At 35.2% G+C, this 15,278-nt stretch overlaps 1 protein-coding gene and 1 long non-coding RNA gene across 2 annotated transcripts in view; both read left to right on the plus strand.

The window, feature by feature from the left end:
• Positions 1–11,369, plus strand: part of LOC117101045 — a 13,755-nt gene extending 2,386 nt beyond the window's left edge. Inside the window, exons 2-3 of the long non-coding RNA XR_004444212.1 lie at positions 10,159–10,234; positions 11,192–11,369. This is a non-coding gene — a long non-coding RNA (uncharacterized LOC117101045). The remainder of the gene's footprint in view (positions 1–10,158; positions 10,235–11,191) is intronic.
• A 61-nt stretch (positions 11,370–11,430) lies between these two features.
• LOC117101028 (neurotrimin-like) overlaps positions 11,431–15,278 on the plus strand; it is a 45,742-nt gene continuing 41,894 nt past the window's right edge. The window contains exons 1-3 of the mRNA XM_033240893.1: positions 11,431–11,548; positions 13,301–13,555; positions 14,098–14,355. Of these exons, the coding sequence (XP_033096784.1) occupies positions 11,431–11,548; positions 13,301–13,555; positions 14,098–14,355 (631 nt within the window). The remainder of the gene's footprint in view (positions 11,549–13,300; positions 13,556–14,097; positions 14,356–15,278) is intronic.

Below are 15,278 nucleotides of genomic sequence, written 5' to 3' on the forward strand. Positions count from 1 at the left end.
TCTTTTGACTGCCTAGCCTACGCAAATTCAACACATTATTTAATAATACGTACAGTACTGTACCTGTTGTTTTGCTGTACTACTCAGCAAATTTAATTATTTTACCAATAAAACTGATGCGACTTTTATATTGTTTTTGCGTGCATTTCTTTAGGTCTGATTATGTTTTTCCAAGCACATATTCTTCGTTGGGCAATGCCACTTGCTGGTCGGCAGTCTAGTTGTAAACAGAACAGGTCGCGCCCCCAAAAACTCTGCCTGCCCGCCAATTGGTCCATTTTCGTGGCAAATGCTATCGCAGTATGAAATGAAAAAATGAATCTCCCCATTCGTTGCAAGAGTATTATTTCACAGTTATTTTAACTCCAAAATTAAATCATATGATGTTTGTAGTTACTGCCGGGGATAATGATCATCATATGGCATAACAAATGTTATTATTACGTACTGGCATTAGGATGTACCATACCAACCGGGCCTATTATCACCAGCCTGTTTCCTAGACCAAGTTTGGTTGAACAATCAGTTCTGTTAAGAGTTATTTTCAGGGTTCGTACGCAGTAGTGCAAGTCGCCTAGTAACAGTAAATTGAATGAGAAACGTTCCCACAAGTAGGTTCCCACAATACTCTTGAGAAAATCAGGTCAAGTCTTTGTACGCCGCCAATTCAGGAATGTTATCAACAGGGTTCGTACGCGTCCTTAAATTCCTTGAATGTCCTGGAAAAACAAATGAGCATTTTCCAGTACTGGAAAGTCCTGGAAATTTAAGATTGTCCTTGAATGTCCTGGAAATTTGATCATTTACCATTAATTGCAGTACTACAATTTGCCAGTAACAGTAAATTGAATGAGAAACATTCCCACAAGTAGGTTCCCACAATACTCTTGAGAGAATCAGGTCAAGTCTTTGTACGCCGCCAATATCAAAGACAGAAAGAATCTCATTGCTGAAAATGGCCGACTGGCTGGTTCAGACAAACTTGTGCGATTCGGTGAATGGAGTTGTTCACATTTGTTTTAGTAAAGGCAGTGCTTTTTTTAAAAATCTTGTATATTAATTATGTTTGCATTTAATTTTAATTTGACATTGATAATCATAATCGTTAACTTTCTTGACATCTGCTATGGTGTAATTTGCTTTCTATCCTGTATAAACAGTACAGTACTGAAATACTAAACTTTCTATCAGTTGAACAGGTCTTGTCGCACATGCTCAGCCCTGTTAATTCGCTTTGGGTAATTCATCACTCTCCAGACATGCACAATTGTTCAGCACGAATGGCCATGTTTTGGCCCTATCCAGCACAAGGCAGTTAATTAACAATTAAAGTAACCATGGAAACATGTACTTCCACAGTTATTTTCTTAGTGAACGGTGTTTAAAGGGCGTTTACTGTTAGAAGTTCTTGAATTTAGGGCAAGATATTTCGTTAATTATGTTTCTGAAGTTTACAAAATCATTGAAAAACAATGCTGGTCGGCAGCAGATCAGTGCCGGTAGGATGGTGCCGTACGTTAACATTTTGCTGTAGAGTAGATTATAAAAGTTGTAGGCCTAAAACTAAGGGCTAATAATAATAGACCTATTAACTAGATTTGAACTCGTCACTGAGGACGAGTTTGGTGATCCGCCGAATTTTGACCCTCAGGAAGCGTGAGCGGTGCGGATTGAAAGGTTTTTAAATGCTCAAAATGGCCTAAAATATGTTCTAGTTAGTTCTTAAAAAAGTGCAATTTTAAACATTTGAAAAGATTTACGCGCGCCTACGCGGACGTCTTCAGGCCTGTGCGCATGGTAATGGCACAAAAAGTTTACTTGTGGCCCGGGATTTATTAATCTCAGCTTAGCAAATGTCTTGAGTCAAAAAAGTTAAGATGTCCCTAAAAATATCTCTTAAGCTGATTTATTACCCAATCATAGCAAAATCTTGGCTTAAAAATCATCTTAGATGGTGCCCACGTACAATTTTCTAATTTTAAGAAATTTTTAAGCTAAGCAATATTGATAAATTTGACTTAAGCAAAAAATGTACTTAAGACGAATTTAAGCTGAATTCTAGTTTGATAAATGTGGCCCCTGTTTATGAATACAGTGTCAGGAACCCAAAACATGTAACAAAACGAAATTACCAGCTTTAGTACGTGCAGTGCGCGTGGAAATGAGCGTACGGTGCGTAAATTATGGAAAGTTTTGGGATGCTGAAAATGACCTGAATCCTGATTTAAATTATCTGTAAAGTGTTGAGAATTCCCAAATTTTACCGTACATGCACGTCAGGATGTGCTCGTGGATGGTAATGGCACAAGAATTTAACCTTCTATCAGTCTGATAGCGTCGAAATACAGTCTGCCGCCCTCTTCTGAAAAGTGATATTGAGAATTTCCTAATTCTACCGTACATGCACGTCACGACGTGCTCGTGGACGGTAATGGCACGAGAAATTGATCCTTGTAAAGAGTAATTTAAAAACACCTGTTGGTTGGTAATGCTACACAAATTTTCCATTTATAATGTACTATATCAATCTGATAGCGTCTGATATTTTTTACATCTTTTAAGAAAAAGAGATAAAAGGGCTCTAAAAATTCATTCTTTTTGACCATGATCATCAAAATAAAAATAAATAAACTTCCGCCAAATAATTGTCTCAGCTTTAACATACTCATAGGTGGGAGACGATCAATCAAGAATAAGCGAGATACGTTCAAACGAGTATAAAAATAATGACGTCATAAATATAAATTCAGTTTTTCCTAATTCAAATGGCAATATGATGACGTCACAATGTCCGATCAGCCATTATGATCTATAAAGTCATCTACAACTCATGTGCTTTCAGAATATGTAAAAAAAAATGGGGGTCCCCTTTCATCCTAAGGAGCTATAACTGATTAAAAATAGGCCTGATATTAGCATACTTCCACTGTATATCGGCACAAATTCGCGCAAAGATACCTGTTGGCCATAAGGTGACCGAAAAGAATGGAAATTTGTGAAAACAATGTCAGGAACAAACTATGTGGAAAAACGTAATGTCTAGCTTCCGTACGTGCTGCGTGCGTAAAAATGCGCGCGCGTAGTGGAAAATTTGAAAAAATTTAGAAATGCCTAAATTGGCCTGAAACGTGCTCTAATGTAGTCAAAAAGTGATTTCGAGCATTTTAAAATTTTGACGTACGCGTGCGTAATGAAGCGCACATGTAAAATTCAGGTACAGTACATTCAACATTAACCCGAAGTTAATGCTCACTTATTACGATTTCGAAATGGCAATTAGTTAGGCTGATATGATCGATAATGTAAAAACGCAAAATTACGCGTAGCTGACGTTACGCATAACTGGTCACCTTGAAAACTTTACCGTGACTATTCCAGGTGAAGCCAAAATGATCGATTAAGCGACCGTATGCGTAACTCGTAGCAATTTTGAGATATCGTGCGAACAGAAATGGGGAGAAAGAAAAAAAAGATGATGATGATGATTCTGACAATAACAAGAGGTGATCCGCACTAGATGCGGATCACCAATAATAATGTTATGCCCAAGAGTAACGAATAATAATAAATAATACAATAATATAATGATGTGTTGAGAATAGAGCATAACCATTAAATTAATTAATAATGTATTACATTATTCGTTTATACAAAATTTATAAACACCTAAATATATATGAAATGAGATGCATTAACGTCTCCGCAACGTACACCCATCGAAGGCTATATTGTTTTACTGTACATGTCGACTTCGCCACAGCTGTTCGCGGAACAACAACCCTCGACAGGCGGTAACCTACCCCGCGGCGGCACAAAAGAACCGAGTTATTCGGACGCGCATTACGTGACAAAAGAAACTGTCACGTAATAAGCAAAGATAAGACCATTGTTGTACACGCACATTTATGTTGCCGAGTGGAGAATTCTACTGCACTGTAGGCATCACCCCTGCCTTATTTTACCGGTACTTCCCCATACTCGTGGGAATTCCTTTGCTTACAATCAAATTTTACACGTGTGTGAAAAACTTAATTTCTCATGAGCATGAGAAAAAGAAACAGGTCCATCGCCTCCGAATTAGAGTTTGATAAAACTTAATATACACTCAACTAACATGCATTTAAAAGTAGTACAGCATATATGTTTTATAATCAGTTGTAAAATTGCTGATATTTTACTGTAAGCTATATATTGTGTCCTTGAAAGTAGGAAAATTAGAACTTGAATGTCCTGGAATTGTCCTGGAAATTTGCTTGTTTAAAAACGTACGAACCCTGTATTTTCTACTTTATTACCTAGTCGACATATATATAGTTGATATATATATAGTCAAGACATACAGTAACAACTCCTTTCCTGCTCCATGCCCTCGTCAAGGTACGGTACCTTCACGACGTGCTTATTGCTCCAGTGGACTCGTCACCGGCTGAGGTAATTTTTAGACCTGCCTACTGTGAGTCAAGAATATTATTCATGGCAAATGCTATCACAGCATTAAAAAAGAATAAAACGAATCTCATCATTCGTTGCAAGAGTATTCAAATTACAGTTATTTTAAATCCAAAGTTAAATCATAGGATATTTGTAGTTACGGTAATGATCAATATATGACATGACATACTTATTATTACGTACTGGCATGTACCATACCACCAGGCCTATTATCACCAGCCTGTTTCACAAGTTTGGTTAAGCAATCAGTACTGTTAAGGGTTATTTTGTACTTTATTACCTACAGTACTCGACTACAGAGATATATTCGAGGCATAACAACTCCCTCCTTGCTCCGGGCTGTGGTCAAGGCTTAACACTCACAGTGCAGCGTGGGCCTATAGGCCTACCTGTACAGTATGTAACCTGCCGTACACTAGCAGCATTCCAGAGCCTAAATAAAATGCACGGAGATTGCCAAAGTAATTATAAATCACTATTTAAAAAGAAACATAGGCCTACTGCCTTACTTTACTTTGGGTCGCTGTCAAAAAACATCTTAACTCTCTCAATACTGTGTTCAATGAGCGCACTGTGGTTGACGATGTGTATGTTTACATTTAGTACCCACTATTATGTCACGTGACCAGTAATAGCTGGAGTCGCCAATTCGGTATTGCTCATTGTTCAGGAACCGTTGGAGCGCCCATCACCAAACTTAAGGGAAGCAAAACATGAATGACTTCATTTATGAACCGTTTTTGTTGCTCATTGCTAGTGAGACCTAAGAACGCATTTTATTTAAAATTCTTTTATTTGTGTTTAAATTTTTCAATGATCAAGCACCAATATACTTCAGTAGTTGTTTAAAAGTTCATCATACATTACGACCAAATCTTCGCTCTGAATCAGACCCTTTTCGCCTTTCATGCCCCTTAGTTCATAGCAGATCAGGTGATCGTTCCTTTAGTGTAACAGCGGCCATAGAATGGAATAAACTCCCTACAGTTATTAAAACAACAAATAATGTTGAATCTTTTAAAAAAACTACTGAAAACATATCTTTTTTCAAAATTAACTTGAGCTTATTGCTTCAAATCATTATTCAACTCTGTAAACGCTATGATATAGTTTTCTATGAATACCGTATCTAAATACTAATACTAATACTAATACATAACTCTCACTATGTAATAGGCATATTTAATATTATCAGTACTTTCAACACACGGTGGGGTGGCATTGTCAAGCACTCTGACTTGTACCAAATAAATACTCTCTTATCTTAGTAAAGTTGATACCTTCCGACAATTTCCTATACCAGCAACTTTGGACTTTTTGAATTTGTATGCATGCCGTTTGGCTTAAGAAACGCCACCCAAATTCATAGATGAAGTCATTCGTGTTTTGGACTTTTGTTATGCATATATCAACCACCTACGTTATACAGCCACTGCCCTGCATGTACCACGTTAAAATAACAATTAGAAATAAATATAACTTGCGAGGCATGAAGTGACGTTTGCAGCAAGAATACTCATACAACAACAGAAATAAACGTTACATGGATTTGGCGAAAAATCAAATGAAAAAAACCATGTATTTTAGCAAGTATTTAAACTTGATAATGAGCGCACAACCTAATGACACTGGTATGATATACACAGTACTCACTGTCAGTGCATTGTATGATATACACAATACTTACACTATTATCATCATAAAAACATTATTATATATACTTTCGAAGAAAGCATCTTTCATAAGAATTTTGTCACTTCGGTCACCGAGTTCTTGGCAGAAAATGAACTAACTTAGCATACAAATCAACTAGGCTAGGCCAGGCTAACAATGACGAAAGACATTTCATTGTCAGTTGGTGAGAAACACTCTCTCTTTGTTACCTTCTTGGCTAGGGTAGCTCATCTGTGTAAATCTTATTTGCATCTTCACCTGAAGGTGGAATTTTCAACTTATGGCAAGATTGGCTCATTTGCATACATTCGATTTCACATTTACATGCATCTGATTTACCATGCCTTAAAAGGACAATGCAAGCCAATCTGCATTTGATTATCTGAGCTTTGTGGTGCAATACATTGGAAAGCTCCAGCAAATTTACTAATATGATAAAACAGAAATTGTGGACTTCATCTCAAACCAGGCGGAAAAAAACGGTCAGTCGCCAAGGATTTTGCTTTACACCCGGAACTCGCAAAATGTTTCGCTGAATTGGATGGAATAATTTTACTCAAGGAGGAAAATGCCCCTCCTGGCTGAGGATATTTATGTGCTGGGAAATAGCCTTGTTAACAAACTCGTTGATGTACGTCTGGCTATTAAGTCTTCAAACAATGCAATGGTGTTTTAAATGACCCTGTTAAACAGTCTGACTTGCCCTTGACAAACACTGGTGATCTCATTGAAATTTGTACAGTTTTTAAATCAAAACATGCAGTCCCTTACCAAACTGTTAAAACCTGCAGGGTGAGATTCACTCCCTTCGGAATCAAATTCTGGTTCTGGAAAACTCCACTCAACTCAATGTACAGGACACTAAATCGAAAAAGTCTGCAAATCATTTTACCAGCTGTGCAATTAATCACAAAACCCATCCGGATATCAGTACGGAACTCGACCCGTCAACCAGTCAAAAAGGGAATCTTTAATTGGTACACCAATTGTTGACGAGATCGTAAGCGTTCATCCTCTTAAAAGTTACATCCAAACTACTCTTGAAGACGACACTGCTTTTGAAATTTTGGGTCGAGAATTTTCAGATTTCAGACTTTAAAACAAAGATAGACAGAAATTGCGCAGAAAGATTTAATAATAATAATAATAATGACTTTATTTAAAAACGGAAAACTTGATCACAAAATTAAATGTTTTTCACAAGGCCATTTTTAAAGTAAATATTAACAAAATTTAACAAAAACAATTACAAGACAAAAAAAAAGCAAAAACAGAAATAAAGAAATAAAAAGAAACCAAAACAAAATATATTATTTTATGCAAGAAACTTTCAATTATTTGTTAATAGTTTTTTAAAAGTATAAACATTTGGGGCCATTCCCACATTGACGTTTAGGTTATTCCAGACAATGGCTACCTGATAGGAAAATAATCATATGAACAGTCACATCACCATGTATTTGCTGGCAGATTCCACCAGGATACAACGGAATCTGAATTACGACAACATCTACATGATATTGGAATAAACAGTGTCTTTGACACGCTTTCACATAAAAGCAGGGTTCGTCCTAGTGTCTTTCTGTATTATTGTGGATGATGGATAAAGACAAGCTTTATGATAGATTGATTTGGCCAAATGGTATTCTGATACGCAAATTTATCCAAGAAACCATGTTTCGATCAGCATCACACTGGATCACATATCTAACGGTAAACAGAACGTCAGTTACCAACAAAGGCACAGTAACTGGTAAGATGTTTATGAACATGCAGGTCGTAACTACATAGCTTAGTATAAAACCGAAAGGTCCACTGATTAATCTCAGATAAGATAGAATAATACATACTCCAAGTGTTGGGATTCAATATTTCGACATTAATTATGTCATAATCAGCAATGAAAAATTATCCATAATTGCAAGTTTATATGCACAAGTACCAAAAGTGTTTGACCAATCAAAACATTACCCCTAGTAGGTGACATAGTTATGAATAAACTTTAAAAGATCAAAGCATTCTTACCCTACTGATCAAAGCTACCTACTAAAACAAAGAAAGCTCCTTTGAAGCTTTCAGCCCATTGTTAAGCAATGGGTGTAGCCTACGTATAGCAAACGCTTCTTTAAACAATAGTATAGACCAATTTTGCGAAATGTCAATAATGTTTAAGTATTAGAAAATATTTAGCTTTGATCAGTAGGTTAAGAATACTTTGATCTTTGGTACTTGTGCATATACTGTAAGCTTGCAAATATGGATAATTTTTCATTTCATTTCATTTTCATAGTAAAAGCGTCTCTACCATATGTGGTGTTTATTTTCCTCACTTTGACTGATCTGCCGAACAAATTTAGGCTTATGTTGAAACCATTGATGTTCTCCAGTCTCTACTCAATGATCTATCGAACTACCCTGTTATGATCGTAGGGCACTTTAACACAACTCTTCCCTACAATGACATCATTGTCAAGAATTGGTACAGTATAAGACTCATCCTTTTAACGACCACAGTCTTGTTAACGATTTTTTGGGAGACAACAAACTTTTCCTTTAAGCAAGATGTTTTGTATACTTTAATTTTAAAGCTTCACATAGATCATATATCGATCATGTTATTGTTAACGAATTTTCCTTTAATAAGCAAAATGTTTTGTATACTTATTTTAAAACTTCACATCGATCTTATATAGATAATGTTATTGTTAACAAATTTTCCTTTAAGCCAGATGTTATGTATACTTATTTTAAAACTTCACATCGATCTTATATAGATAATGTTATTGTCAACAAATTTTCCTTTAAGCAAGATGTTTTGTATATACTTATTTTAAAGCTTTACATCAATCATATATCAAAATAAATTCATAAGTGTAAGCTAAATTACGGTGATTAATTTAATTAGCGAAGATATGCCAGAGACAATTATTTCGAATCCCTCCTTCCAAGAGGGGATGCAAATGCTTTGTGAAAATGAGTACGCCGCAGTACTCATTTTCACAAAGAAGTACACACAACTGGTTAGCTAACAATTATGTCAATGTTACATGAACACCTGGGAAGGAAGGTGCAATCACATTGTTACCTAGCAAACGTCTGTACTGTATGGGGGAGGGGCTCCTGATGTACTGTGTAGCGGGGTACGATGAGGCATAAGACTAGGCCTAGGCCTAACTAAGACAGTGGAATTATATGTGATAGAAAGTACACTTTCGGAAGAAATGAATTAAAATAAGAAAAAGAAAATAACTAAGAATGATTCATTTGCAGAGGTACCTTATTTAAGTATTATACAATGCAAACAATGCGGCTCTTGTAGCCCTGGCTTGCGCAAGGCATCCATGTGCAAAGCAGTGGTGTTTGTTTATCCATGAAAAAAGCACGACGGGAAAGTTTGCCTTACCAGGAAAAAGTGACGTGTCTAGCTTATGACGTATGCATGCTAACTAATGTGAGTGTGACGTCACCAAAAATGAATATTTTCTATTATAACCAAAATATTAATAACTACAAATTTTTTGGGTGTAAATTCCCTTAATATGAATGAAGGATTGTTCAATCTCCTTGCCATACAAATTACAGCTCCTACTGACGTCTGAGTCGAGAAATACGGGTAGCTGAAGTTTTTCTCGCAAATCTGACTACAAAACCATATCCAAATTTCACGTTCCACTTTTGACCCTGAGTTGTGCTTCGCATTCGCCGCTGAGGGCGGTGTTCCGGGAACCCTGCATCTAGTAGACAAGGAATGTACATTTTTTTGTTCTGATTTTTGTATTGTTTACTTCAATATAGGCATATTGCACATTCACTGTACATTTGAATTGTTTAAAATTAATTTTTTTGTGCTAGACTTTGCCAATGAATGAGGAGTTCATTTATGTGCTAAAGTTGGGTATGTGCTAATAGATGGGTTAAGTTTGTCACTGGCAGTGAATAACTGTTAAATACACAATAAAGAATGGGGGTTGTGTGCTGCTAAATTTGTCTACGATTTGTGTACTAAAAATATATATTTTTTTAATTTTACAGGTTTTATTAGAAAAAAATTGACAGTGACTTATAATGGCAATAAAATTAACTTGGTATTTCATCATAAGTATTACAGGTAAGATAATTTTGTTTATTTTGTGTTTTTTCTGCATTGATCAGTAAATTCATTTTATTATGATATCATGGTGTCTGGCCTATTGTTTTAAGTACATGATAGTAACTTTTGTATGGTGAACACCTCAGTTGGTGATAAATAAAGGTAAAGATGGTAATGATAATGATTTTTTAAGAAAAATGTATCTTTCCATCAGGATTTGAACTTGTGTACCACTTGTTTTCAAAGCCCAGTTGGTAGAGTATCTTAAAACAGTAATCATGTATTAATAAGAAGGAGCTCACCAAAAGTTGCATACACACGCGATAAGTAACTTGTCCACGCTGTGCACTGTCGGTTTGTTCTAGGCCTGGCCTCTGTCAACAGCATATCGATGTGCAATGGCAGAGGAAAGCTAATCCTAGGTAGTGGAACTAACACTCGATATAGTTTACAAATATTTCAATTTACAAATGCATTTACCCCATGGTACCAAGAGGTACGTAAAATGGACGTTTAAATGGATACGTCTGGTAAACTCTCTAATAAACTTCATTGTTTTTAATCCAAGTTTTTGGGATAGGTCGCAATCCAACCGATACTACAGCTATAAAATGCATGAGAAAATACATTTTTTGACTTGGAAATATGAAGTTTGTTAATAGGAAATCATCACATCATCAGGTTAGCGCTAAGTATAAGGGTAAACGAAAAAAAAAAGGCATCTACAATATGTTAAAGGTACCTGGGGTCAAAGGTCAGAAATTTAGGACTGCAAAGTTCGGGGTTTATAAAAAAAATGAAAATGTAGCATTAGTGATAACCTTTTTGATATTCCTCTTTTATTACTTCGCATGTTGCTTTGGCTAAAATTTGTAACTTTGAGTTCCAATTCGAGAATAAAGTGAATTTTTATATATTACTTATTACTTTTATGATTAAATGCAACTTATTATTATGAATATTACTGTTTATTAGTTTTTTTCAGCAAATGCTCTGCTGTGATTGTAACTGTTGATGACATTGTAAGTGTAGCTGAAGGCAATGAAACCAGAATAATGTGCAACATGACGCGAAGTATTTCAAGTAGTGTAGGTATTTCTACAGTAACCTGGTATAATGTCACCAATGGAGTAACTGATCAAATAGCACAATCTCAAGGTCAACTTACATTAGTACAGCCTCCATACGTCGACAGATTTAGTGTTGAAGGAGGCATGACACTAGTGATTGCTAACACCAGCCGAAGCGACAATGGCACATATCGATGTAGTGTAAATATAGTTGACGATCCTCCTCCAACTGCATTTGATGACGCCATACTGAGTGTTATATGTAAGTCAACATTGATTGCTCGATTAATTAAATGTAAAATATTTTAGTAAAACAAAACCTTTTTAGATTATGAAGTCTCACATTTTTATTTTTCCTTGTTCAATGAATACGCCACTTGAATAACAATGTTTAAATGCGGAGATTATCCAAAGAGATACAAGGTGTCAGGGTTTAAATCATCTCTCTAATTAGGAAAATTCATACTCTTTATGAGAGCATCAGACTTTGACGTACAGATAGATCTATATCTTTATTGTTGTAAAATTACATACATAGTACAATTATGAAATTTTCTTCCTTGTGAATCCAGTAGAGTAAGTCTATTCTACTGTCAATTTTGTTATGAGTACCTTCTCTGAAAGATGTCATCAGTGGACCTTGAATATGATACTAATGCATTTCATGCTAGCTTCTATTCTTTTTTGACCTTATCATCTGGGCTCACACTAACCGATTGCCAAGTCGCCCTGAGTGAAAAAATCAACAGCTTTAGCCATTTTGCCGAAGGCCTAAAATCAAAAAAGTTACTTACTAAAATACATTGATTTTTTGATTTGAGCTCCATTTATTGCTAACTCCATGCAACGGTTATTTTTACCATGTTGTATGAGTAGTCTTGCTGCAAATGTCATTGCGTGTCTTGCAGGTTTTTAATTGTTATTTTAACAAGGTAGATGCAAGACAGTGGCTGTATGATGTAGACTAATATGAAAGTACCACTAGCTTGCATTTTTCTACAGAAGTAAAACACGAGGGCCGATGCGATGTGATGGTGGTAGAAAGGGCATATCCTAATATCAATAATAATTTAATCAGTGATTTCGTGTTACCGTCTAATACGTAAAATACATTTAAATAATGATTGTAATAATTTAAGAATGTACCACGTGGGTCGCTTTGTTACACCGTATACATACTTGAGTTAGAGCAAGCAAGGCTAGACTAGCATAGGGCCTAGATCGTGTACTTTGGCCCCAAGCTAGTTTAGAATTTACTCTAATCAAGTAAACTACCGCTAGCTCCCCACCTTCGATATAGTTCAAAACTTAAAGGAAAATACTGTCTATGTTTTTCAACTTTTGTGCTAGGCCTATATATTCGGCAAACATTCAAAGTACCTCATTGGTGTGCTAAAAATATTAATTTGTTTGCCTATCAAATAACGTTACCCAGCCTGACGTTACCAATCCCTCCCCCCGCCCTGAACCTGCCAGACATATTTTCTGTTACCCTCATTGAGGCAGGGGTGGATTTAGGAGGAAACCGCCCCTCCCCTTTTTAGAAAGTAAAAAAAGGAAAAAAAATTGATTCTCCCAAAAAGTTTATTTTTAGGAGTTTGGAAAACAAAAAGTACTGTAGGACCTCCTAGAGTAGTGTTGTCTCGATCGCCACAACCCCACTCCATTCCACCCCCCCTCCCCCCATTGTACGTCTTTGGATCCCCCAGGACTCTAGTCGGCCCCTTGGTTCCGACTTCACGGTCAAACATGTTGGACCCCATGTCCTGTCAGCAAGTTTCGGCTAATGATTTTTTAAAAAGTTTTCTTTAAATTTTGGCTAAAGACAGATTTAATTGGCTAAAAAAAATTGTTGACTTCAATTGGCTAAACAAAAAAAAAATTAGAGTGAGCCCAGATCATATTTTGTTTATATTTGATAATATCTGTAAAGCTGATTGATTTTAAAGTTTTCAAAATTCCTACTGATTTTATAACAATGTTTACATATTGGATTTTCTATTTGAAATCTCAGATTTAGACAAGCCTGTATTAATATCCTTCGATACACCTGTGATGGAAGGAGATACAGTTGAGATGTCATGTATTGCAAATGCTAATCCATCACCAACGTACACATTTTTAAGGGATGGTGAAGTACAGCAATCATGGGCTTCATCTACATTCATGATTCAATCAGTGAGTCGTGTTAACAATGGCAGTTATGTGTGCAGGGCCAGTAACAGTGCTGGCACTGAAACAAGTGACAGTAGAACGCTGGATGTACAGTGTAAGTATTCTTAGTCAAAATTTGTATGGGTTTTCCTTTAACAAATCCAATTGTTTTCAACATACAGGATTTCATACTTGAATATTTCTCAAAAATATGGTAAGGAATTGAAAATTTTGTATAGGAATTTGGTTCTAACTTGTAAGTTTCCAATTATAATCTTGTTCTTTTAGTCATGTATCATGCATAGGAACATTGACGCCTGCAAGGCTCTGGTATAAGTATTCATATTATAATATTCGTATAATCACGTCTCTTAAATTTGAAATTGTGTTCTATGATGTGTTAAAAATTTGAATAAACAAACAAACAAACAAACCAGTTCAAAACTTGGTGGGGTACATTTTTTTTTTTTTTTTTTGCTTTTTTAGCCGGATAAGTGGATCACCTAACTCGTCCTTGTGACGAGTTCAAATCTAGTTTAAAATTGTTATATGTTTAATGATTTACAAGACTTGGTACTGGTAGTTTTATTGATTACTAAAAAAATAAAATTTTTATCTAATGATAAACCTTTGTAAAATATAAATCTCTTCTGTTAGATCTACCTGAATGTCCTTGCACTGATTACAAGTTCGCTAATCCTGGTGAAAACGTTACTATTGCACCAAAATGTGTAGCTAATCCTACAGATATCGATTATCAGTGGAGCAGTGTTCCTAATGTTACTGACTTAGATAGCAACGAAGCAACATTCACATTTACGGTATCAAAGGAATTTGGCACAGAGTATAATATAACAGTGATTGCTAATAATAGCATTGGATCTACAACAGAGTCGGTAATAGTCATTGTTGCAGGTAAGCTTAAGAATTTTTAGATATCAAAGTAAATTACCAGTGTATTAACTGTTAATTGATTGATAAAAGCAGTGATAAAATCATGATTATTTAACATTTTATTTCATACCGTAAAACCTTGAATTGAAGCCCAGTGGGCTTAATCTCAAGATAAAGCCCATCTCGAATTGAAGTCCCCCTTTTTAGTTTGCAAAATTAGCCTCAAAAAGAAGCCCATCTCGGGGCCTCTTTTTAAGGTAGCATAGGCTTCTTTTCAAGATAGTACATACACTGTACGTGAATTTCAAAAAACAAAATAAATTAAAAACAAGCTTGGTTTATTCAGTATTTTAGGTGAGTTAATGCCAGTTAAATACACTTCATGGTACATTTTGATGTGGGAGTGGATTTACTTATTGTTTAATAATACAAATTCACAAAATTTACAGCATTCATTTTGAAAAGAAGCCCCCCTCTTTACTTTGCAAAAGTAGGCTTGAAAAGGAGCCCATTTCGAATAGAAGGCCATCTCGAAAACATGCCCATCCAAAGTTAGCAGCAAAAAAAAGCCCAGGGCTTCAATTCGAGGTTTGCGGTAGTTGATTTGGCCTAACTGTAGTGATTGTTATAGAAGTTTAGATTTATACAATGCATAGTGCCTGGTTTGTAGTGAAAGCTGCTAGTCATTCGGAATAGTATTGTTGATAACCATTTTCCAGGCTATCCAGCCTATATATATGTATCATATAATATATAGTACATTTCATATTATATATAATATATATCTTATAATAATATATAATATCATATATATATAATATATATATATATCATATATATAATATATACATAATAATATAAATATATATATGTATATATATAATATATATATAATATATTTATTATTATTATTAATTAATTTATTATTTATTTATTTTTTATAT

The sequence above is a fragment of the Anneissia japonica genome, unplaced genomic scaffold, assembly GCF_011630105.1.
Source record: "Anneissia japonica isolate Jap-2015-1 unplaced genomic scaffold, ASM1163010v1 scaffold1785_len1016330_cov206, whole genome shotgun sequence".
NCBI classification, from domain to species: Eukaryota; Metazoa; Echinodermata; class Crinoidea; order Comatulida; family Comatulidae; genus Anneissia; species Anneissia japonica.